Source organism: Myxocyprinus asiaticus, chromosome 50 (genome assembly GCF_019703515.2).
Source record: "Myxocyprinus asiaticus isolate MX2 ecotype Aquarium Trade chromosome 50, UBuf_Myxa_2, whole genome shotgun sequence".
Lineage (NCBI taxonomy): Eukaryota > Metazoa > Chordata > Actinopteri > Cypriniformes > Catostomidae > Myxocyprinus > Myxocyprinus asiaticus.
The window spans coordinates 4,981,651-5,007,933 of record NC_059393.1 but is presented as its reverse complement, the minus strand read 5'-3'; the positions used below and the strand labels follow the sequence as shown (position 1 = coordinate 5,007,933).

Genomic DNA, 26,283 nt, shown 5'->3' with positions numbered 1-26,283 from the left:
GATACATCTCTTCCCCCCCCTTGGGATGTGGGGAACTATACAACGTTTTTTTGGGCATTGGGGAAGGCTACGTGCAGACCGGTGCACCTGCTACTATGCACGCAGCAGCTTGCTTGCACCGGCACCGGCAGTCCACGTAACACAGTTCAGCTAGTTGTGGCGTTTCATATAGGGACCCCTAGTATCACTACATCGACACAACATTGAGTGAGTGACAGAAGGGGAATGTCTAGGTTAGTATCGTTACCTCCGTTCCCTGATGGAGGAAACGAGACGTTGTGTCCCCCCTGCCACAACGCTGCACTACCCGCTGAAATGGCCGGGACCCTGTCTCGGCTCCTCAGCACAAAACCTGAATGAGTGGTTGCGAGCCAGCTCCTTTTATACCTGTATGTCCGGGGGAGCGGCATGCAAATTCCACTCGCCAATTCTCATTGGCCTTTTCTTAAAGATCTGAGGTGTTCGGGGCTCTCAAGAGCGATCCCTAGTGTCACTACATTGACACAACGTCTCGTTCCCTCCATTAGGGAACGGAGGTTACGACAGTAACCGAGACGATCTCTTTCTCAGTCACACCTATCATATCACTTCTGAAGATATGGATTTAAACACTGGAGTCTTATGGATTACTGCAACATTTCCTTTATGTGATTTTTGGAGTTACAAAGGTCTGGTCACCATTCACTTGCATTGTATGGACCTACAGTTGAAATATTCTTCTAAAAATCTTCATTTGTGTTCTGGTGAAGAATGAAAGTCATACACATCTGGGATGGCATGAGGGTGAGTAAATGATGGGAGAATTTTCATTTTTGGGTGAACTATCACTTGATAATACATTTAGTATGATGCAGTTTGATTTGATTTTGAAAAGATGCAATTGTCATAGGACTCTTTTAAGTTGACAGAATTTAAGAAATCTTCTTAAACTTAATCTATATAGACAATTGACAATTGTGAGACAAAAGATTACTGTTACAATGACGGCAGATTTTAAATCATGGCACCTTAACATTTTGAGTTAATTTCATTTACTTAAAATGAATGATATAATAAACATAATTAAAACAATAAACTTTTGAAAGGCCACCTAGAGTCAATGCATTTTTATATAATGGACTGTGGTTCAAGTTACAATTTACTCAATATATTACACAATCAATAGATTCAAGTTTTGATCTATTTATTTTATGAAGTTATTTAAAAGCAATGTGGCAGACCATTTTTGGTGCTGTATGGCAATAATAAAATATATTTTGATTTCTGCGTTAATTTTAATTGGCCAGATATTAGAGAAATATTAGATAAAATAATATTAATATTAGAGAAATGTAGAGAAATTATGTCTAATAAGTAAAAAAATAAATAAAAAGAATAATAATTCTACCAATCAAGGAATAATTTGCCTATAAAATTAAATGACTGTATTAAATTTCTTTGAATTAAAAATTAGGGAATTCAGCTTCCTATCATTCCAATTGAAATTCAGTTTAATTTCCTGTAGGGCATGGCCAATTCTAAATTTTGCTCGAACCTGATACATGCATAAGTTAAAATGTTTTCATGCATTTTAAACATTTCAGGGACTTAAGCAACAACAAAATCAGCTCCTTGTCCAACTCGTCTTTTGTCAACATGAGTCAGCTCACAACACTGTAAGTCAAACACACACACACACACACACACACACACACACACACACACACACACATACACATGCACACAAAAACATGTCAATAACTACTGTTTTCTGTTGATGATGTCTGTGTTTGAGATGTCTGTCTGTTTCATTACAGCATCCTCAGTTATAACGCTCTGCGCTGTATCCCTCCTCGTGTGTTTGGAGGACTGTCCTCTCTTCGACTGCTGTGAGTTAATAATACTCCATTTCTCCATTTCTGTTAGGTTTAAACCATATCTCCACCATCTAATTTTAACATTATTAAAAATAGTTTATCGTACATATCTTAAAACACTTCTACTTTAACATTTATTACACAAATGTGTGTTTTTATGATTTAAAAAAAAAAATGTAATGTGCTGTATTTAACAAACATATACATTTAATCTTTTAACCTCAACTCAACCCACATGTTTTCACCTCACTGTTGTCCATTTATGCAGATCTCTCCATGGCAACAATATTTCTGAATTACACCAAGAAATCTTCAGAGATGCTGCATCTTTATCACACCTGTGAGTCACACCTGTTCTCTTTCTGTACACATAGATAAATTCACACATGTGTATAAAAACACAATCTTACACTGGTCACTGTACTCTCTGTCTTACTACATACATGAACATGTATAACATAGCTGAGCTGTAGTAGCCTATTCATTTTTCCACAATGTTTTTGTATTATTATCAAGGGCCATTGGTGCAAACCCACTGTACTGTGACTGTCGCCTGCGTTGGCTCTCTGACTGGGTGAAAAGTGGTTATAAGGAACCCGGTATTGCCCGTTGTGCAGGGCCACAGGGCATGGAGGGCAAACTACTGCTCACAACACCTGGCAATAACTTTCAATGCACAGGTAGGTGAAAAAGTAGATTAAAGAAGAAATATAGGGCATTTTCTGTGTGCAAACTGTTTGAAGGTTATTTACTTGCCAAGTATGATCTCCTTCAGGTCCTGTGGATCCAGCTGTATCTGGGAAGTGCAGCCCATGTTCTTCAAACCCCTGCCAGAATGAGGGCAGATGCCACAATGACCCCATACATCTGTACAAGTGCATCTGCCCACAGGATTACAAGGTCCTATTTAAACACTTATGATACTTTTTACTAAAGCAATGTTCTGGGTTCAAGTCGTTGAAATCATTTTGGCTGGTTCCTCAGTTTGTAAAAAACTAACTAAAATCGTGTTTACAGTAATGCACTCATAATGGAATAGTATTGGTCAAGGATACTGAAGGGTTAAAAAAAGAAAATTTAAACTTGTATTTTTGTTAAAGCACTCACATGAATTATTCAATAAAAAATATAATTTTAGCCATAAAGTTGTCTTAATGGTCCTTTTAAAGTTGTTTGACTTTTCTAGGCGGATGAACTTCTGGTTATGTGTTACTGACATATTCCTGATATTAACAGACATATTTACGGAATCGTTTAGGGGTCGACATAACAGATAGTTGTGTCCATTCAAACTCATGCCTCATTTTGTACTAATGTAACGTATGCTGGAACTGCTGACAATGATGGCAATGACGAAGACGTGAAGGTGAAGAACCCAAGTGCAGTTTATTTACAAACGTGAACCAAAAAACCCTAACTAGAAACGTTAAACATAAAACATAAACATGAACTTGACTATAACCTGACTTGACTATGCACATACCCATTCACTCAAAACAAGAACTAAACATTTCAAAATAAAAGACATGAATCAACAGAATACACATGACATATCCCCCCCACTAAGGGGTGGCTCCAGACACCCCAGCACATAAACAAAACACATAAAACATGACATAAATTCAAAGTTCTGAAGGGGGGGGGGGTGTCTTGAGGCGTGGGGCGTGGCGTGGCGAGAAAGGGCGAGGGGCATGGGACCAGGGCACACCTGACAAGTCCGTGGGGGGTGAAGCCATAAGAGGCTCGAGGGGCAGAGCCATGGAAGGTGGAGCCGTGAGAGGCTCGAGGGGCGGAGCCATGGAACATGGTGCCCGGAGAGTAGCCGAAGACTCGAAGGGCCAGGGTGGAGCCGATGGCAGGGAGGACCAAGGCGGTGCTGGAGGCTCGGAGGAGCAAGGCGGAGCTGAGGGATCAGAAGACTGAGGTGGAGCCGGTGGGACTGAGGACCAAGGTGGAGCCGTAGGGAAGGAGGTCCCCAGTGAAGCTGACAGATCGGAGGGACGAGGCACAGCCAGAGGATCGGAGAGCCAAAGCGGAGCCAGGTGACCGACAGACCAATGAGGAGCCGGAGGGACGAGGGACCCCGGCACAGCCGACAGGCTGAAGGACCGTAGTGGAGCCGTGGGAACGCCGAGCTGAGGCAATGTCGAGGGACCGACAGGCCAAGGCAAAGTCCAGGGCTCAGAGGGTCCAGGCAGGATCGGAGGGCCGAAAGTTCCCCTTGCCTGCTCAGGAGAACTAAGGGTGGGTATAAGGGTGGGAACCATCTCCAGGTCCCACTGCTCAGGTGTGCCTGTGACATGGCATGGAGCAGGCTGAGGCATTGCTGTGACGTGGCATGGAGCAGGCTGAGGCGTTGCTGTGACGTGGCATGGAGCAGGCTGAGGCGTTGCTGTGACGTGGCATGGAGCAGGCTGAGGCGTTGCTGTGACGTGGAACTCTGGCTCGGCGGCGGCCATGACGTGGAACTCTGGCTCGGCGGTGGCCATGACGTGGAACTCTGGCTCGGCGGCGGCCATGTCATGGAACTCTGGCTCGGCGGGGGCCATGACGTGGAACTCTGGCTCGGCATCCGACTCCCCCACAGTGAACGTGGAACCAATGATCCGTAGGACGAGGTCGATATATTGAGCCAGGCTGAGGGAACTGCGACCGCCAGGCATCAAAAAAGAAATGGACTCATTCAGTCCAAATCTGAAACAGTCTTTGAGGGCAACCTCATTAAAGTCCACCTGGCAGGCTAGACTGCAGAAGTCCTTGACATAGTCCTCCAGGGGACGATTGCCCTGACGTAGGCGCAGAAGTAAAACTGCTGGGTTCATGGGTGGGTCTAGTATTCTGTAACGTATGCTGGAACTGCTGACAATGATGGCAATGATGAAGACGTGAAGATGAAGAACCCAAGTGCAGTTTATTTACAAATGTGAACCAAAAAACCCTAACTAGAAACGTTAAACATAAAACATAAACATGAACTTGACTATGACCTGACTTGACTATGCACATACCCATTCACTCAAAACAAGAACTAAACATTTCAAAATAAAAGACATGAATCAACAGAATACACATGACAACTAATTAACCAAAAAAACATAATGTTTACAGTAATGGTTTTACTGGAAGTCATAGGAAGTCTATGGGGCAAGGCATTTCACTGAAATAAAAGTTAAAAAAAAGTTTTAAAATTATTGCTACAAAATGTAAATGTTATATGGGTTTACATTAGACTGGTGTAATAAAACGAAATTATTAAACTAACCTTGTCTGTACAAAATTATCTATAATTTGTCGGCTCCTTTTATGATCATGTAAAGCCAGTAAACCTGGGAATTCTAGCATGATACAGAATAAGAAATAAGCTTTACAACATCTTACAGGAAACAAACAACCAACATTCTGCATCATGAACTCCAACTATCCTGTAATAGCTGGAACGTTTCTTATTTTGGCTGAAATGAATATGCCTATTGACTCGTTTTTAAGCGACGAAATGCTCAAGAGGGTTATAGCCACCCCCTCCCTTCCCAACCCCGGTCGGACAGCAAAACACTCGAAGTCCTAAGGATTCCCACCCCTAATGCATTTATAGGTTTTAACAAAAATACAAGCTATACATTTCGTAGAGTTGGGGTACTCGAGTTTGGACTCAGACTCGAGCCTTTGGGACTCTGGAGTCCAGCTGAGTCCATGACACTTGTGATGCAATGAAAAAAATCAATAAAAATCAATCAAAAAAATCAATAAAAAAACAGAAACGTAGCCAGAGTTGTTTCACTGTGTTTAAGCAAACACGCACACACACATACGCACGTGCACAGGCACACTCTAGTCAACCAATACGCTTGAATGTTACTATAGAGACTACTGTATAACATCGACTACCGAGGTGGCTGGCACGACGAAAACATAAAGGCGGGTATGTATCCAGTGTAATAGAAACTAAACAAGACAGTTTCACACGATACGGGACCTGACAACTGGTAAAATTGCGTATGGCGTTTGTGCAGCCAAGACGGTGCTCGCACTGCTGTTTCATCGTCGTTAAAAACTTATTGAGTCACCCACATCTTGTCTCTCGCAGTTTAGTAAAAACAGCATATCGAAATATTAAGTCTTTTTAGGCATAATATATCTACACATGTATGCTTCTGTAGTCTCTTGTGGTCCATGCAGTGTTGTCAGCTTGAACTGGTCCATAATAGCTTGATGAATTAACTGTGTAACTTTTTAAATAGTTGGGGAGAAAAGCATTATTAATAAAGCAGACAGCAACTCTAAACAGATAAACAGCACCTATTTATTGTTGACTGACTTTTTTCAAAGCATTGACAAGCTGCTTAAAATACATTCTTTTACAGCATTTGTCCAACATTCACAACATTCAACCATGCACAATAAAATATTAGGATATTTTGGGCAGTGAAATATTTTGTTTATAATTTAATTATAGACTATAAAATAAATTTATTATTCGATGACAGAGTTTGTGTTTACGAGATGAATTTAGTTGGTTATGACGTTTTTTCTTTTAAATGTTTATTTTATTTTATTTTTATTGTAAACCACTGGGTAACTTATGCACAACTTTTTTTTAGCTTACATCTTTTGAAGGACAATTCTGTTAATTTTATGACTCAAAATGATTATTCTTCATGTTTTTGTGGTTAAAGAAGAGTTCTATGAAATTTTCTTTGGTTGGTATTTAAAGATTTCAGACTGATTGCAGACCAACGCGGCTGCCGCTCATGCAAATATCAATTATTATTCTTTTTTATCTTCTGTGGCAGCAGCTGCGAGAAGCACATGGACGCATCAGGGATTTAGGTACACGAGCAGCATGCAGAATTGCCCTGCATTGTGCGGTTTCCTGCAAATTAACTAGAAATAATGTTCATGACGACATGGCCCTAATATTATCAGTGGGCTTTTCCAGTGTTTTTGGATGTAGCATTTGCAGTCAAATGGTGAGATGTAACTTCTCAGCGAGTGCTAATTACTACTGTGTTGACTCATTTCTATTTACTGTATTTTCCCAAATCAGTCAGCAGATGGAGAAAACAGATTCAGAAGAAATCTCAGTATAGACTACTGTTTCTTTAGATAGGGATGATTTAAAATAAAACTAAATTAAATTGAATTGACAAATTTAAAATGAAGTAGAAATAAAAACTAAATTTGAAACAAAATAATCTTGGTTGTAATGACTAACGCAGCTTTCTTTAGTCTATGTTTGAGTGGAGGGGAAAAAGCAACATATAATTGAAATGTCAACAGAAGAATTGTGTTGAAGGACAGTTTGTCTTCATACACCTAAAGCATATGCTTTCATTCTGAAACCACTTTGAAGTTTGTTCAGCAGGATACTAATCATAAAATATAGAGGTGTGTTTGTTACATTTATATTGTCAAACTGTTTTTCTTAGTTGTGAAGTTTAAAATAAGCTTAAAATATTGATGTTGAGTTTACGGTTACAAATTTAATTCAGATTCATGAACAGATTCATTCGGACTCGACTCTGACTCAGCCTGTTATGGACTCGGTCTTGAGTCCGACTCGGCCCCTTTTGGACTCGGACTCGACTCTGACTCAATTATTTAAAGACTCGGACTTGACTCGGATTCGACTAAGGTGGACTTGAACCCATCACTAACATTTTGGTTTAAACCCTCCAAAATGCCTTGCCCCACTGACCATTGTAAATGCATTACTGCACACATAATTTTGATTTGTTTTTCAAACTGAGGACAAGTCGAAATTCTCGTCTACGGTAAAAATTCTCGCCTGCTGTTGGTAGACTTTGACTTGTCTTGAACTCGTAATGTTATTTTAAAACAAGTAATAAAAAAATTCAATAATTCACTGTCAAATTTTGTTGTTTTACTCTAATTTTATTTAAATATAGAACTATGTATCGTCTCAAATCTTTCCACTATACGTTGGTGTTTTTGTAGGGGAAAAACTGTGAGGTCCTTGTTAACGCCTGTGAGGGAAATCCATGTGTAAATGGAGGAACTTGTTACAGTGAAGATGCTAGAAAAGGCTTCAGGTGAGAACACAGCCTTGTTATTCTGCAAATAATATACAGAAAGAACAGAGAAGAAGCGTATATGAAGAACTGAACTTTGCATTTTCCTTGAACCCTGCACAGCTGTATGTGTCCACTGGGATATGACGGTCAGTTCTGTGAGGTAGATGTTGATGACTGTGTGGATAACAAGTGTGAAAATGGCACCATCTGTGTGGATGGATTGGGAAACTACACATGTGTCTGTCCTCACCGCTTCTCAGGTAAATAGTACAATTAATCACTCAAGGTACACTAACTTATCATGAGTGATATGATTGATAAATGAAGTGTAAATGAATGTTACAGGCAAGAGGTGTGAAGAATATGAGGAAGATCTGTGTTATCCTGGTCAAAATCCCTGTCATCGTGGCTCCACTTGTATACCAACAGTCACAGGACCTAAGTAAGTGTAGTGATGCAACACTCTTGCACAGTGCTGGGTGTAATCTGATTACAAAGTAATTAGTTACAGTAATCTAATTACACAAGTCTTTAAGTCAAAAAGTAGTGTAATTCATTACAATGTACGTTCTTGTAATCAGATTACAGTTACTGACTTTCAGTTAAGCTAACTACTTTTAAGTACATTACTTGAGTTACACATATTCTCATATTCACAGAAAATCTAGACATTATTTTGAATTCGTTGAGAGTAAAAACAAAAACTTTTCTTTGAAAATTGTTTTAAAAGGTAACTAAAGAGTAAAGTAACTAGTAACATGATTACTTTTCCATTAAGGATTCCATTGAAGTAACCCGATTACAATTTTAGAGAAGTAATTTGTAATTTGTAGTGGATTACTACTTTTGAGTAACTTGCTCAAGCCTGCTGTTGGATTAGGTATTGTAATTGCACAATTAGCCTGAAAAAGACCATTTTAAAGCAAAACGCCAACCCACTTTATATTAGGTGTCTTTAACTACTATGAACTTAAGCATTTTGATACAATGCACTTATCATTTCTTGGGAGTTATTGTGCTGGATTTATCACCTCTGAAACACCTTTTTCTTTTGGTTGTCACCAACAAGCCCTCTTTTTTTTCTTTTTTTTTTTGACCCTTTACCTTCAACCTCCTGTCATATAGGGACCACTAAATTAAATCCATCCAATCAATTACTAATCGATCCAAATCGATTCCCGCCCTACATTTTTGTTTTTATCATTGAATATTCTGTCTCATTTGTAATGGGTTGAAAAATGTTGTTTCATGTAGACAGGTTAAGGTCATTTAACAGTACAAAAAACAAACAATGGTTTTTCCATTATCTTTTAGACATGCTACCATAGTAATACCATATTTGCTTTTGGACATACTATCAAGGCCGTTTCTAGCTTTAAGTGGTATAAGCAGCTGCTTAGGGCCCTGAGTCACCAGGGGACCCCACAAAGCAAGGTTTTTTTTCAAATATACTACAAGATACGATTAAGTCTCAAGCATCCGTTCTGGCTCAGTTAGAAAGGGATAGGGGGCCCCCTTGTGGCCCAAGAGGGAAGGGAAAATGTTATGATCCAGAAGGATGGTATGCTCAGAAACGGCCCTGTATACCATGGTTGCACCATTTGAGATACCTTGGAGTGCCATCTAAAAATTATTTAATGTAAATGCAATTTTAAAAAACATATGTCAAGTTAATTCTAGCCATTTTTTCAGCTGTTGTTAGGTTTTAAAGAATGCAATACAAAAATACACGCAAAGAAAATACATGCAACTCTTTAAAGCTGCTTTGGATTTAGAGGCCATCAATTTACCATGGTACATCACAGTGCTGTTTGTACGAGAAACGGCAAAGTAAATTAAATACGTCATTCAAAAAGAGAAAGAAAAAAGAAATATAATTATAGAAAGTGATAGACATTTCAGTAGCAATCCTAAAGACTAATATTGTGTGTTTGTTTTTAGATGCATCTGTCCGCCTGGATTTGTGGGTGATGACTGCAGTGTTGACTATAATGAATGCGAGGGACATTATTGCCAGAATGGTGCACAGTGTGTGGATCATGTGGCTGGATATACCTGCGTTTGCCCACAAGATTACAGGTGGGTCAACGTACACCATTAAGCAAATCTGAATCTATATTATAAAATGCTATTTGCATTTCATTTCGTCCTGTTGTGTTGCAGTGGTCGATTATGTGAGGTGTCTCTTTCTCCATCTGGCTGTGAGATGGTGCACTGTGAGAATGGCGCCCCCTGTGTGGAGAGTGAAGCTGGTGCAGTTTGTCAGTGTCTCTCTGGGTTTGGAGGACCACACTGTGAAAAGCTCCTCAGTGTCAAATTCATTGATAGAGATTCGTACCTGCTGCTCAGTGACGTTAAAAACTGGCCCCAGACCAACATTACTCTACAGGTACGTTTGAAACCAGACATACTCAAATGATATTTGGCACTAAAAAAGATGCATTAGTTTATAAAACTAAACTGTTTTTTGTTTTTTTGTTTTTAGTAATAAACATTATGTCACAAATGCTGTCGACTGAGCTTAACTTATATTGAACCCGGAATATTCCTTTAAGAATTAAATTGAGAACAGCACTTAAATTCCAATTCCTAAATTTGAATTGAGGTAACAAGACACCCTACTGTAATTTAAATTAAAATTCAAGGTAGCAGAATTAAAATGGATTATAAATAATATATATATGTGTGTGTGTGTGTGTGTGTGTGTGTGTGTGTGTGTGCTGTAAGTGCAATTTTTAATAATACAGTTACACACAACATACTGTATACAATGCACACAACATATGGAGCATTTCTAAAAACATTAGATGATATTAATAACATTAATTTTAGCATTAAGATATTAATAATAAATGTTTCAAATGCACCCTTTACTAACTCATATTGATAGAGCAATATAATAAAAGACACTAATGTTCAATGTCCAGTTCAATTTATTATTATTATTATTATTATTATTATTTTATTTATTTATTTTCTCCCCTTTTCTCCCCAATTTGGAATGCCCAATTCCCAATGCGCTCTAAGTCCTCATGGTGGCGTAGTGTCTCGCTTCAATCCGGGTGGCGGAGGACGAATCTCAGTTGCCTCCGCATCTGAGACCGTCAATCTGCGCATCTTATCACATGGCTCGTTGAGCGCGTTACCTCGGACACATAGCGCATGTGAAGGCTTCACGCTATTCTCCGCGGCATCCACGCACAACTCACCACACGCCCCACCGAGAGCGAGAACCACATTATAGCGACCACGAGGAGGTTACCCCATGTGACTCTACCCTCCCTAGCAACCGGGCCAATCTGGTTGCTTAGGAGACCTGGCTGGAGTCACAGTTAAATTTATTAGTAATAATAATCTGAATAAAAAAAATTCCGCCACATGACACAGTTCCCAACTGTCTGTTTACGATTGCGAAGCAAGTGTTGGACTCAGTGTGAATAGTTTTGATAAAAAAAAAAAAAGTATTTTATACCTTAGTGTAGTGGGTGTGAAAAGGCTTTTACTATGCTGACTCATAAATGTTACTGCAGGTCTCCACAGCTGAGGACAATGGGATTCTTCTGTACAATGGAATCAATAACCACATCGCTGTAGAGCTGCATGAAGGACACGTCAAAGTGACCTATGATTCAGGAAACCAGCCGGGAAGTGCCATTTATAGGTGCTTGCAATGAAGATCATACTTGATTCATCGTTTAGCATGTAAACATATCTGCTGTAATTCACTGGCTCATTTCTCAATTTCCGCAGCTCTGAAATAGTGAATGACGGACAGTTTCATACAGTTGAGTTGGTTACTTATGACCAGATGGTCAACCTCTCCATTGATGGAGGTCTTCCCACGACCCTGGACAGCCTGGGACACGTCCAGCCCCTTGCCAGAGATGCCCCACTATATGTAGGGGGTAAGATGTGCACTCAACACCATGCATTGCCCTCCTGTCAAAAAATAAATAAATAAATAAAAATGTTAAATTCATGGTTAACAAAATGGCAGCTATGGTTGCCAGAAATGAAACAATAAACATACACTACCGGTCAAAAGTTTTGAAACACTTACTCATTCTTTATTGTAATTTTTTTTTCACATTTTAAAATAATAGTAAAGCCATAAAAACTATGGAATAACATAAATGGAACTATGGGAATTATGTTGTGACTAAACAAAATCCAAAATAAATCAAAACTGTGTTATATTTTAGCATCTTCAAAGTAGTCAACCTTTGCCTAGAATTTGCAGACATGTACTCTTGACATTTTCTCAACCAACTTCTTGAGGTATCACCCTGGGATGATTTTTAAACAGTATTGAAGGAGTTCCCATCTATGTTGGGCACTTATTGGCTGCTTTTCTTTATTATTTGGTCCAAGTCATCAATTTCAAAGACTTTTTTTTTTTTTTTTTATTAAATTTTAGTTTTATAATGAAATAAATTAATATGGTGGCACAATTATATTTTTGTCTACAAAACTAATTTCAAACATTTAAGCATACGCCTTCAGATCAAAAGATTTTTAAGATCATGAGAAACATTTCAGTCAAATGTTTCAAAACTTTTGACCGGTTGTGTATATGGACCAACACACTAAATATCATAACAACGTAACACTTAAATAATCCCAACTAAACAAAATAAAATGTAAAATAAAATACCATAATGTACAAGTATTTAAATAAAATATAATCCAATGTGATACCACAAAAGGACTTTTAGGAAAGTAATTGAACTGTTTTTCACCATAAATTATAAGGTGACTTGTATTTTTTACTTAAATTTTAACAATATTTTTATAAATTTAAATATATTATAAATTAAATATAAATATTTACAATATTTTACTGTAAAATGATTGTTTTGTTGAATAACCTATATTTTAGCATCAATTCTGTTAATTAATCAATTTAATTCCCCAATTTTTTCTTGCATTGTTTTTAATTAAAATGTATTGTCTTGTTGAATATAATGTATATTTTAACATATATTATATTGTAATTCATATATTTTATTTAACAAACACAGTATTTACAATAAAATTACATGTATTGTCTTGCTGAATATAATATACAGTATATTCCACCATAAATTACAGGGTAATTCATACAATTTTCTTTCAAAAGCATCATGTATACAGTATTTTACAGTCAAATGTATTGTACATGTATTGTCTGGTTGAATATATTTCACCATAAATTACATCGTAATTCATGCTTTTTACTTCCCCCCCAAAAAATGTTTACAGTATTGTACAGTAAAATTGCATTTCTTGTTTAGTTCAGTGGTTCCCAACTTTTCCCAACTCGCGGCCCACCCAACCAAACATAAGCTTCCACGGCCCCAACTGTTTGTAATTTGTAACAATTCATGAAACATAATGAACGAAATGAAAAAAAAAAAGGAGAAAATGTCCCTAAACATACACATTTATACTAACAAAACAATGAAGCCACACAACCTAGAATCTTTGTGACTTACCTAATGCGATGGCTGGTGTTGTTTTGCTGATATCAAGTGGCGTATGTCAGGTTGAAGAGAGGAAAGCTGCAAGCGGAGATCTGGCTCAACATTAAGCTTATTTCTGTATTTTGTTTTTAGTGCCACCAGTGCAGAAAATCCAGCTTCGCACAAATATGTTGTCAGAAATGGCATCAAAAATCTCAAAGCCTTGTCCGAAAGATCAGGATACTCTGAAAGAGTGTGAATCCAAAAAATCGTCAAAGAGTTTTGTGAAAATGATCATTTTAAAGCACAATCACAAGATAGGCCTATAAGGCAATCCTGCTCCTTTGCGCTCAAACTTGCAAGGGCTCCGTCACACAGGTTCACAAAAAGGTTTTCAATCCAGGTAACCTGAACATCTGGAGCAGGAAAATAATCTCGCAACTGGCACTTCAGACCTTGGAGGTGCTCTTCAATCAGTTTTGCAACCGAGACGAGTAGGCTCTGGCCTTCTTCTGTCAAAAAATCCGACAAGTTCTCAAATGATTCATAGTTTGATTTACAAATACACCCAGCCCACATGTCCAGTTTCTTTATCATGGCTTCAATTTGATTTTGGACATGAAAAGCTGTCACTGATTTGCCCTGAAGACTCAAGTTCAGTCCATTTAATTGATTGAAAATATCTGAAAGGTGGGACAATTTTGCAAGCCACACAAAATCACTCAGGCAGTCTGACTCTGAAGACTTTGCACCTTGCCCCGAGAAAGCCATCGTACCTCAGTATTTAAAGAAGCTGAACATGGTCACTGGCCATTTCTTCACAGAGCACTCAAAACAAATGTGACTGAAGAGGCCTAGTCTTTATGAAATTTACTATTTTAACTGCCTCATCCAAGACACACTTGAGATCTGTGGACATTTTCTTAGTAGTTAGTGCTTCCCGATGTAAACTCCAGTGTAAGGAGGTCACGAGCGGCGCTACCCTTTTCACACGCGCAATGACTCCATTCCAATGTCCCATCATTGCTCTGGCTCCATCTGTACTCAGGCCCAAGCATTTTGACCATTCTGTTCCATTTAACACAATAAACGAATTCAAAATATCAAATATAGCTTCAGCAGTTGATTGAGTTGGCAGTGGCTTACAGAAAAAGAAATCCTCTTGTAATTCTCCGTTATGTTCATACCTTCATGTAAGCAAGGAGGTTGGAGAGATTTGCAATATCCGTAGATTCATCCAATTGTAGGGCATAAAATCAACTCTCTCGAACGCTTCTAATCATCTGTTGAGTTACATCATCTGTCATTTCATTTATTCTTCTTTCAGCTCTATTATCTGAAAGTGAAATTAGAATTAACTGCTTGCGGGCCTTTTCTCCCATCATCACACCAACCATTTCTTTTGCAGCAGGTAAAATCAGATTCTCACCAATTGTGTGAGGTTTTCCAGCCTTTGCCATGAGCTTTGCCACACTATAGGATGCCTCCACTGCTTTACTATTGTTGTTGCCAGTACACACAGTTTCAAGGTTTTTTTTTCCTGCTTTGGTACTCTAAGTTTGTTCTCAAAAATCTCACTAGGCTTGGACACATACTCGCTATGTTTTGTCTCCAAGTGACGACGTAGTTTGCTTGGTTTCAAAGCTTCAATCGACAAGACTTCGGAGCACACAACACACAGCGGTAGCTGCTCGTTTTCAGTTCCCACACATGTGAAGCCTAGCGCTAGGTACTCACTGCTGTATTTTCTTCATTTAGCTTTATTTTGAGTCTTTCGATGTCAGGCACTGCTGGAGCTGTTTCCTTACTTGTAGATGGACCAACACCTGTATTTGTCCTTTTGAGAGACCCCGTTGATAACCACTTATCCATGTTCGCATCTGTTGTACAGTTACTGCATCATGAACAGGTAGCTTAATGAAAATGCATATTATTGGTAACACGGAAACCAATCAGTGAGCCCGTGAAGTGAATGCACAATACTATTAATATTTTTTGTGCTATTTATTTAGTTATTATATTTAATTTTTACTTCTATATTTAAACGTGTATTAACTAAATATTAATACAAATTATAATAATTGGCGGCCCCCTGTAATACTCATACGGCCTACTGGGGGGGCCGCGACCCACAGGTCGAAAACCACTGGTTTAGTTAAATATTATACCACTATTACATTGTTCCCCAATCCCCCCAATTTTTGTTTTCCTATCAGGTATGCCTGAAAATTCCCAGTTGCTCTCTTTGAACCAGTGGCCAACTCTCAATGGCTCCAGTTTTCAAGGCTGCATACGGAATCTCTACATTAATAACGAGCTGCAGGACTTCACTCATACACAGATGAAACCTGGAGTGGTTCCGGGGTGCCAGCCCTGCCAGGAACTACGCTGTGTGCATGGACTGTGCCAGCCAAACACTGCTGTTGGGCCTGTGTGCCACTGTCAGCCGGGCTGGGATGGGCAACACTGTGATCAGGTGCTGTTTGCAGCTGCTACCAACCCTTGCCAGAAAAACAAGTGAGTACAGTGCAAAAAAATTATTTAAAACAGTAAAAATATCTTAAAATTCTTAAAACAAAATAGCAAAGGATATTAAGACTTTTTCAGAAAATATATTCAGAAAACGTTACAATTGCAGGTGTATGTTTTTCATTTATGTCATTGTTACAGTGGATGGGAATTACAGTGATGGGAATTTTGGATTGGATGTTTATCGCGTTTTTTCAAAAGGTCGCAACATGGAAGAAGAGTTTATTGACTTTTTGAGGTCACAAGATGTTCCTCACGGTTTAATTGACAGACTTAAATATATATATATATATATATATATATATATATATATATATATATACAGTAAATATTTATATACATATAAGGTACATTTATGTGTATATAAAAAAGGCTTGTACATTTTAGCCAACAGTACAGCTGGGAAAAGCATTTCCTGTTCGATTATAATGAAAATGAAGACTTTCAGTTTCTTGTGCACTTCAGTTTTAATTAATTCTGTATATCTTGCTATTTTTTAAACAATGTATTGTAATGCAGCAAACACATGGTCAGATCTGAGTAGACATGTTTGTTTACATTGTCAGATGATGCCAGCAGTAAATTGTGTTACTGACTAATAAAGTGACCCCATTTTGTTGTAAATCCATTACTGTTTTCACATTGCATTTGACAATTATTAAACAGCTTACAGGGAAACACCATATCTGTATATAATGTATACAGAGATTAAGGTGTATATTGCATTACATGCTGTTAATTTATCATCTCATTTTGGTTTAATGCAGGGGTGTCCAAATGGTGCCCAGCTTAATCCAAAAGTTCCAGAGTCCTCCAGATTTCCACTGATGAAGCGCCACGCAAAAAGAATGATGCATTTGTTATAGGACTAGTATCGGGTTAAAAACTTTGCTCATGAATTCGTTTATGATAAAATGTCCCGATACCATGCATCGTACAACTGAGTTGCCATTGTGCATTGAGTGCGCACAGATCCACGCAAGCCAAGCACACTCTCCTAGAATGTATTCTGCGGCATTGGGAAGTTTAATTAGTTGTAGTGATTTGGTTCGTTCTGATGTTTCATTGAAACATGAAACATTATTCATGGATTTCTCAACACCATTTGAGAGTTAGGACATAAGAGAAAATGCTCAAAACACTTTTGCATCTCTCCCTGTACTGCTTGCACCCAGCCAATCCGATCTCAGGAAAAGTCGTACATAATTTATGAGTTGGCTATTTCGTGTGATGTCGCACGATTTTGATTGCATAAACTCGTACGATTTCATCACATGCAAATTCCCGGATGTCTAATGCGGAAGTAAGCGAGATTTCCGCACACGAGGCATTAAGGACATGCTTATTAATATTATGCCCTTATCCAAACCCCTTATCTAAACTTAACCAATCAGTAGAGTGTGTAAACATGATAGGAAGCTGTTGTGTGTGACAGAAGCAAGTAATTGTCGCGTATTAGATAGAAACGATTTCCAGCGACGTCACTGGCTGTAGTGAAAGTCGTAGGAATTCAAATGAGTGCAGTCGCACGATATCATATGAATTAGCCAAATTTAGAAAAGTCGTACAAATCCTGACGATTTCGCTATGAGAGTGTGCTGGCCCAGCAAGCACTTGCGTAACCAAATAAAAAGGAGCACAACAATTTTGATAAAATCGTAGTTGTAACACAAGTAATAACATAACAGAAACTATGATTGAATTACTGATAAATAAACAGTAATTCCATGAATCACGTCATAGCAGGAAAATGGATCTTATTCTTATTATTGTTATGCGTCACACTCAAAACTGCTTGTGCTTTGCAGTGACACTGAATGGACTTCAAAAAATAAAAATGCTAAATGATTGAAAGTTACAAGCTCTTACCTAGTATAATATCTGTTACATTACTGCATTTGTCAGAAATTCACTTTTCCATAAAGGGGCGAATTATTGGCCACTGGATTTGTTTTCAGGGGCATTTTTTTACATTAATGAGGGCATTTTTTCTAAATAAATAAAAATGTACAGTGTCATTATTTTATTTAAATTTATTTTATTTATGTGATTATGTGTAATGCTACTCTTAAAGTTGAATTTTAAGAACTATCTCAGATGGTAAAAATAAAAATGAAAATAGAAACCAGGGCATTTTTTGCCCCAACATTTTTGAACTATGGTATTTTTTGTCACTTTTAGTGCCATTTTACCCTGAGAAATCGTCCTGGTTACTTGCATAACCTCCGTACCCTGATGGAGGGAACGAGAAGTTGTGTCGATGTAGTGACGCTAGGGGTCACTCTTGGGAGCCCGAGACACCTCTGGTCTTTGATAAAAGGCCAATGAAAATTGGCGAGTGGAAATACGTCACGTGGTTTTGCCGAGCTATGTCGGGAGTATGTCTTGTGGAGAAGTCCCATGGTAGGTCCTACCCTATGGGGGAGGAGTTACTACAAGCATGGAGACCTCTGCCTCTGCCCAAGGCAGAGGGGCCTCTGCCCAAGGAAGATGCTGTTTTCCAACAGGGAAATGAATTAGCAGAAGATATACGTCGCATGGAGTTGCCTATGGAGGACCACCACAAGAGGAGCACCTACCCCAGTACAGGGCTTTAGTTAGCACGTGTACTGGGCCAGCAGCGAGTCTCTGTGAAAACTCGGAGGAAATCAACCAGGGAACACAGTTTGTGAATACTACTGGGATTTAATGCCGCACGTCTTCAGCTCAGGGGAGGTGAAAGGTGCTATGCACAAGCGATACACCCGGCCGGCTGTCCCAGACTTACCTGCTGGTGCGTGCCACTACACGGGACGAAACCAGTTCCACCCGGAGGTGTGTTCCACCTCGCAAAGATGTTGGGTGTTGCCCAGCCCGCTGCTCTGCAAATATCTGTTAGAGAGGCGCCCCTGGTCAAGGCCCAGGAGGCCGCTACACCCCTGGTAGAATGGGCTCGTAGCCCTACCGGGGGCGGCACGTCCTGGGCGTGATATACCATAGTTATTGTGTCAATGAGCCAGTGGGTGATCCTCTGCTTGGAGACAGCACTTCCTTTCCGCTGTCCACCAAAGCAGACAAAGAGCTGCTCAGAGACTCTAAAGCTCTGCATGCAATCCAAATAGATGCGTAAAGACGTCAGGACTGGGTCTGCCTCCTCCTGGGGCAGTGCTTGCAGATTCACCACCTGGTCCCTAAAAGGGGTTGTGGGAACCTTGGGCATATAGCCCGGTTGGGGTCTCAGGATCACGTGAGAGTAGCCCGGACCGAACTCCAGGCACGTTTCGCTGACAGAGAACACTTGCAGGTCTCCTACCCTCTTGATGGAAGTGAGCGCAGTCAGGAGGGCAGTCTTCAAGGAGAGTGCCTTAAGCTCAGCTGACTGCAAAGGCTCAAAGGGGGCTCTCTGTAGACCCTGAAGAACTACAGAGAGGTCCCATGAGGGAACGAGGCGCGGTCTGAAGGGATTCAACCTCCTGGTGCCTCTCAGGAACCTGATGATCAGGTCGTGCTTGCCTAAGGACTTACCATCCACTGTGTTGTGGTGTGCCGCTATAGCGGCTACATACACCTTCAAGGTGGAAGGGGACAGCCACCCTTCCATCTCTCCTGCAGTAAGGAAAGCACCGATCTGACTGTGCATCAGAAGTCTGGTCACGGGTGCCAGATGGTGCCCCGTCCCTGAGAAAGAAGGTCTTGGAAGCATCTGTCATAACCACGACGTGCCTGGAGACCTGCTCTAGGGGAACGCCTGCTCTAGGGGAACGTGAGGTCGGTCCAAGGGCTGAAGAGGCTGTGACAGATCGGCATGATGGCCACGCGATGTGTCCCGCGGCGCCATGCCCATCTCTGGACTCGAGCCTGAAGCCAGTGCTGAAGCGGTCTCATATGCATCAACCCGAGTGGAGTGGCCACAGCTGAGGATGCCATATACCCCAGGAACCTCTGAAAGAGTTTCAGTGGAACCGCTGTTTTCTGTTTGAACACCTTCAAACAGGTCAGCACCGACTGTGCACGCTCGTTCGTGAGGCGCACCGTCAATGAGACTGAGTCCAACTCCAAACTGAGAAAAGAGATGCTCTGAACCAGGAGGAGCTTGCTCTTTTCCCAGTTGACCCAAAGCCCTAGTCGGCTGAGGTGTGAGAGCACCAGGTCCCTGTGTGCACAGCATATCCCGAGAGTGGAATAGGATTAGCCAATCGTCGAGATAGTTGAGAATGCGAATGCCCACTTCCCTTAACGGGGCAAGAACTGCCTCTGCGACCTTCATGAAGATGTAAGGGGACAAGGACAGACAGAAAGGGAGGACCTTGTACTGATATGCCCGACCCTTGAATGCAAACCGCAGGAAGGGTCTGTGTCAAGGTAGAATTGAGACGTGGAAGTACGCGTCCTTCAGGTCTACCGCCGCGAACCAATCTTGATGCCGGACGCTCGCCAGAATGCGTTTTGCATCAGCATCTTGAACGGGAGTCTGTGTAAAGCCTGGTTCAGTACTCACAGGTCCAAGATTGGCCGCAACCCACCGCCTTTTTTCGGTACAATGAAGTAGGGGATGTAAAACCCCTTCTTCATCTCAGCCGGAAGGACAGGCTCTATCGCATCCTTCTGCAGGAGGGTAGTGATCTCCGCGTGCAAGGTACCAGCGTTCTCGCCCTTCACCGAGGTGAAGTGGATGCCGCTGAACCTGGGCGGACGCCTGGAGAACTGAATTGCGTAGCCGAGTCGGACGGTCCGGATCAGCCATCGTGACGGATTGGAAAGTGCAAGCCACGCATCCAAGCTCCGGGCGAGGGGGACCAAGGGGACAATCTCGTTGGAAGTACCGGCAGATGGGGCCTTGCGACGGGGCGGAGCTCGAGGTGCCACGCCATGTTGTGGCCGTGCTGAGTTCAGGGACATCGAAGCACTTACCTGGCTCCTTGTGACCACCCCCGGAACAGCCTGGGATGGGGAGGAAGAGGCCTGTCCTCATGACCCGTGGAGACTGTCATATCGGGGGCGGATTTGTGCCGTGAGTCAAGCCGGTGGACTCATCCGGAAGCCTGATCGGGGCAGACGAGCATGCTGGGGAATGGGAGGTCCGTGGGGGGATACCTGGTGGAGGTGGTCCCATTGGGGTCCCCAAATCGCCCCCAGTGCTAGCCGTGCTGGCCTCATACCCATAGGTAGAAGGACCGAGGCGGGGAGCCTCTGGGGTGGCTTGCTTTCTTACGAGAAGCCACGACCGCAACGTTGCCATCCACGAACGCTGTCTCTGCGTGGGTCGCGCACAGACACGAAAGACAGCGATCGTGACCATCAGAAGTTGAGAGGTAACAACCGCAACCAGGAATAACACACAACTGGAAAGACATCTTTAAAAAGATGTGTCTTTAAAAAGACGTTCCGTGTGTGCCGCTCTTTTAGAAAAATATACTCTCTTTTTTCTGCCGAAGCGCCCAGGGGCATTCTCTGCAGTGCACCAGTGCAGAGGAGGGAGAAGCCGCTGAAATGCGCCATCAGATCCAGCAGAGGTGAATGAACAGTCAGCTCAGTAAACATCGACCGTTCGGCTCCGAAGAGAAAATCTGAATGACTGGTTGCATACCAGCTCCTTTCATACCCGTATGTCCAGGGGAAGTGGTATGCAAATAAGACTCGCCAATTTTCATTGACCTTTTATCAAAGACCAGAGGTGTCTCGGGCTCCCAAGAGTGACCACTAGTGTCACTACATCGGCACAATGTCAAGTGAGTGACAGTTAGGGAACTTAGTTTGTATCAATCAAATTCCAAATAAAATATAAAATAATCAGCTGTTATGAGAAGTACCTTTAAAGACTTTAAGTCACAGGACAATAACAAATTACCACATTGGTATTTAATATATAATCATAATACAATATAAAAATATTTCATATAAAATATTATCCATTGCTATTTTTATAAATATTTAATATTACAGATTTTGCCCACACGTACTTATCTCTCTCCACATTTTTTTTCATTTCCCCATTCCTTCACATTCTGTAAGGTGTATCCATGGCACCTGTGTTCCAGTAGACATACAATCCTATCACTGCAGGTGTGCAGAGGGTTTCTACGGCCCCCTATGCAGTCAACAGGACGTTTCGCCCAGCCCTTGCACAGCGCTTTCATGCCAACACGGCTTCTGCGAGATCTCACAGACAGGGCAGGCACAGTGCGTCTGTGACAGTGGCTACAGCGGCCAGTTGTGTGACTCAGGTAACTACAAAGTCACATGTTACACTCATTTACATAACAAATGATTTTCTGGACATTTATTTTACATTTGTTTGATAGGAATAGTTCACGCCAATATGGAAATTCTGTTGTTATTTACTCACCCTCATATTGTTCCAAACCCGTATGAATTGCTTTTTTCAGTGGAACGCAAAAGGGAAATTTAGCAAAATAAGTGCTTTGCTAAAAAGTAGTAATCCACTACAAATTACTAATTACTTATCTGAAACATTTTTAATCAGTTTTCTTTACTAATGAATTCATGGGAAAAGTAATCACTTAACAAATTTTTTTGTTTTTCTGCTCCACAAATTCAAAATGTCTGTATTTCCTCCTTGTTCATTATCGCCATTCCCTCATCAGTAACAGAAACACAAAAAGATGTACTGTACATATGAACATAATTCATCTTTTACATTTATTCTTCATAAATATATTTTAAAATATGTATAACCCAATTAATATACTTAAAGTAATTACCTTTATTAAAATTCAGTAACTGTAACGTAATTACAAAAATCTTAAATTGTATTTCACTACTTTTTTGACTAAAAGTTAATTAGATTACAGTAACTAATTGGTTTGTAATCAGATTACACCTAACTGTTCAAAATGATTGAAATCATGAAAATCAAGTCGTCTAAAGCCATACGATATTTCTGTGTGATGAACAGTATTAAATGTAAGTCATTATTCACTGAAAACCTTTAGTTGTGTAATTTGTAATCAGTATCAGATTATATTTCATAAATAATTGTTTTCTTAATTAGTATGTTTGTCTTGTTTGTCAGTAAAAATATCCAAATATGCTTAAAACAAGATTTTACAAGCAAAATGATATAAGATATTAGATTTTCCAGAGAAATGTAGCAAAATTTATGGGGTTTATGCTTAAAACAAGAAAAAAAAATCTGCTAATGGGGTAAGAAAAATAAACTTGTTTTTCCTTTGAATGAAGATGTTTTTAATCCCATTGGCACAATTTTTTTAAAGGAATGTTCCAGTTCAATTCAAGTTAAAGTTCGACAACATTTGTGGCATAATATTGATTACCACAGAAATTAATTTCGACTCGTCCCTCCTTTTCTTTTTTTTCGATTAACACTTTTGATTAATTCCAACACATGAAACAGAAAAACAAAACATATATGTACATCCCTCCTTTTCATTAAAAAAAGCAAAAATCTGTGTTCCAGTGAGGCACTTACAATGGAAGTGAATGAGGGCCAGTTTTTAATGTTAAAATACTCAATGTTTCAAAAGTATAGCCACATGACATAAACAATATGTGTGTTTACATGATTTTAGTGTAAAACAAATCACTTACTAACCGTTTCTGTGTAAAGTTATAGACAATTTTACGTTGCCATGACGATGTAATGTCAACAAACCCTATAAAACCCTAAAATGACTGTAAAAATGTGGTTTTAAACAACTTTACAGCTCAAATAATACATGAGTTTTAACATAAGAATTAATGTAAGTGCTTTTATAAAATTATAATATCTGTGTTTAAACCCTCAAAAAATTGTCCCCCATTTACTTCCATTGTAAGTGCCTCACTGGAACCTTGATTTATGCTTTTGTTAAAGGGTGGACGAGTCAAAATTAATTTTTGTGGTAATCAACATTATGCCACAAATGCTGTCGTACTGAACCCAGAATATTAAACCTCATTCAATTTTGTTAGATTTCTCTGCAAAACAAGTCTTAATATTTTACAGGTATGTCATTTTGCTTCTCAAGTTAGTGTGTCTTGTTTTAAGGATGTTTCGATATTTTTACTGGTAAACAAGAGAAAAAATACTGAGTAAGAATTTGATTTTTTGCAATAAGATTTCCAGTGACTTACAATTTCAATTTCAGTCAGTTCCTCTCACAAAGCTATCATAAGGCATAAGAAGACTTGGAATACAGTTGTATGGACTACTTTTATGGTACTATTTAATGCTTTTTATAATTTTTGGCACTGTAACAGTGTACCACATAAAAAAAATAAATCATACAGGTTTTGGAACACCATGTGGGGGGAGTAAATGGTGACAGAGTTTTCATTTTTGGATGGACTATTTCTTTAAGTTGAATTCAGTTATAGACTGACTATAGATGTGTGTATATGCTCTTTGATTCCAGTGGCTCCTTGTCAGGGCGAGTCCGTGAGGGATTTCCATCGCATACGCCATGGGGAAGTCGAGTGTCGGAGCACACAGCCCCTGTCCTGGGTTGAGTGTCGCGGTGGCTGCAGGGTGGACACGGGCTTCTGCTGTACCAGCACCAGGATACGGCGCAGACGATATAGTTTCGAGTGCGACGATGGCACTTCATTCACACAGGTGGTAGAAAAGACAGTGGAATGTGGCTGTGAAAAGTGTGTCTAATCACACAGATCGAAGATCACAAGTTGCAGAGGACATGTTAAAAAGTTGGGAAATGATTTAGAAATAGTCTGTAATTGTATCTGTGTATCATGGACAATAACATCTGTGAAGTAGAGAAGTAATTTAAGAAGTGATAACTGCTGCATGAGAATGGTCTAAATGGTTGACGTCTAAATATTGTGAGCCACAGAGTTGTGCTGTCAGTCAAACAAAAGATTGAATTTATTAAGTAAAAGGCTAACCAACAGTTGGATCAGTTTCTTAATTTTATTTATACATCTTAACAGACAGCATGCTATACAGGATTTATTATATTAATATAATTTTTAATATTGTAAAATATTTGTTTAACATTTTTAAGTTTGATTGTAATATATACTGTCATTCATTTTAAAATATAGTATTTTTGTATGTTGAATGTCGACACTGGTACAATTTTTTACCTTTTAGTCTGTTTTCTATCCACAATTGTTTGACAGTAGTTTAAGCACTTTTTGTTTTATTTTTTTTATGCGGTCTCATACAAGTGTTCTTGTGTTTGCAAGTGATTTGATTTCTATTTATTTCATTAAAGGTTTCTTCTGACTCTTAAAAAGGTTATTTTCTTTTACCCTAGAGAGTGTTTTTTTTTTTTGTTGTTTTGTTTCTTTGGGTTGTTTAGGTCAGTCGTTCAGGTCCTCAACCTTTTTGACTTCAAGGCCCCACATTATCCAATACAGCATTCGAATATTCAATTTCCTCAAATAAATGTAAATATTCAACTGAAAGTAGGAGTGTCAATAGAATAGAATAAAATAAATCATTGTGATTAATTTTGTGATTCCAAAGGTTTCAGAAGCTGAACTGAGTGTTCTTCAAGAACAAACAACAGTTGTTAAAGAGAGTCACTGAATTACAGTTGTGCTCAAAAGTTTGCATACCCTTGGAGAATTGGTAATATACAGGTGCATCTCAATAAATTAGAATGTCGTGGAAAAGTTCATTTATTTCAGTAATTCAACTCAAATTGTGAAACTCGTGTATTAAATAAATTCAATGCACACAGACTGAAGTAGTTTAAGTCTTTGGTTCTTTTAATTGTGATGATTTTGGCTCACATTTAACAAAAACCCACCAATTCACTATCTCAAAAAATTAGAATATGGTGACATGCCAATCAGCTAATCAACTCAAAACACCTGCAAAGGTTTCCTGAGCCTTCAAAATGGTCTCTCAGTTTGGTTCACTAGGCTACACAATCATGGGGAAGACTGCTGATCTGACAGTTGTCCAGAAGACAATCACTGACACCCTTCACAAGGAGGGTAAGCCACAAACATTCATTGCCAAAGAAGCTGGCTGTTCACAGAGTGCTGTATCCAAGCATGTTAACAGAAAGTTGAGTGGAAGGAAAAAGTGTGGAAGAAAAAGATGCACAACCAACCGAGAGAACCGCAGCCTTATGAGGATTGTCAAGCAAAATCGATTCAAGAATTTGGGTGAACTTCACAAGGAATGGACTGAGGCTGTGGTCAAGGCATCAAGAGCCACCACACACAGACGTGTCAAGGAATTTGGCTACAGTTGTCGTATTCCTCTTGTTAAGCCACTCCTGAACCACAGACAACGTCAGAGGCGTCTTACCTGGGCTAAGGAGAAGAAGAACTGGAATGTTGCCCAGTGTTCCAAAGTCCTCTTTTCAGATGAGAGCAAGTTTTGTATTTCATTTGGAAACCAAGGTCCTAGGGTCTGGAGGAAGGGTGGAGAAGCTCATAGTCCAAGTTGCTTGAAGTCCAGTGTTACGTTTCCACAGTGTGTGATGATCTGAGGTGCAATGTCATCTGCTG

At 39.7% G+C, this 26,283-nt stretch overlaps 1 protein-coding gene across 1 annotated transcript in view; it reads left to right on the top strand.

The window, feature by feature from the left end:
* LOC127438751 (slit homolog 1 protein-like) overlaps positions 1–25,013 on the top strand; it is a 90,066-nt gene extending 65,053 nt beyond the window's left edge. The window contains exons 23-37 of the mRNA XM_051694576.1: positions 1,584–1,655; positions 1,797–1,868; positions 2,125–2,196; positions 2,373–2,536; positions 2,632–2,756; positions 7,812–7,906; positions 8,009–8,148; positions 8,234–8,330; positions 9,830–9,967; positions 10,052–10,277; positions 11,419–11,549; positions 11,639–11,793; positions 15,546–15,846; positions 21,850–22,061; positions 24,213–25,013. Of these exons, the coding sequence (XP_051550536.1) occupies positions 1,584–1,655; positions 1,797–1,868; positions 2,125–2,196; positions 2,373–2,536; positions 2,632–2,756; positions 7,812–7,906; positions 8,009–8,148; positions 8,234–8,330; positions 9,830–9,967; positions 10,052–10,277; positions 11,419–11,549; positions 11,639–11,793; positions 15,546–15,846; positions 21,850–22,061; positions 24,213–24,457 (2,245 nt within the window). The 3' untranslated portion in view covers positions 24,458–25,013. The remainder of the gene's footprint in view (positions 1–1,583; positions 1,656–1,796; positions 1,869–2,124; positions 2,197–2,372; positions 2,537–2,631; positions 2,757–7,811; positions 7,907–8,008; positions 8,149–8,233; positions 8,331–9,829; positions 9,968–10,051; positions 10,278–11,418; positions 11,550–11,638; positions 11,794–15,545; positions 15,847–21,849; positions 22,062–24,212) is intronic.
* Positions 25,014–26,283: the final 1,270 nt, after the last annotated feature.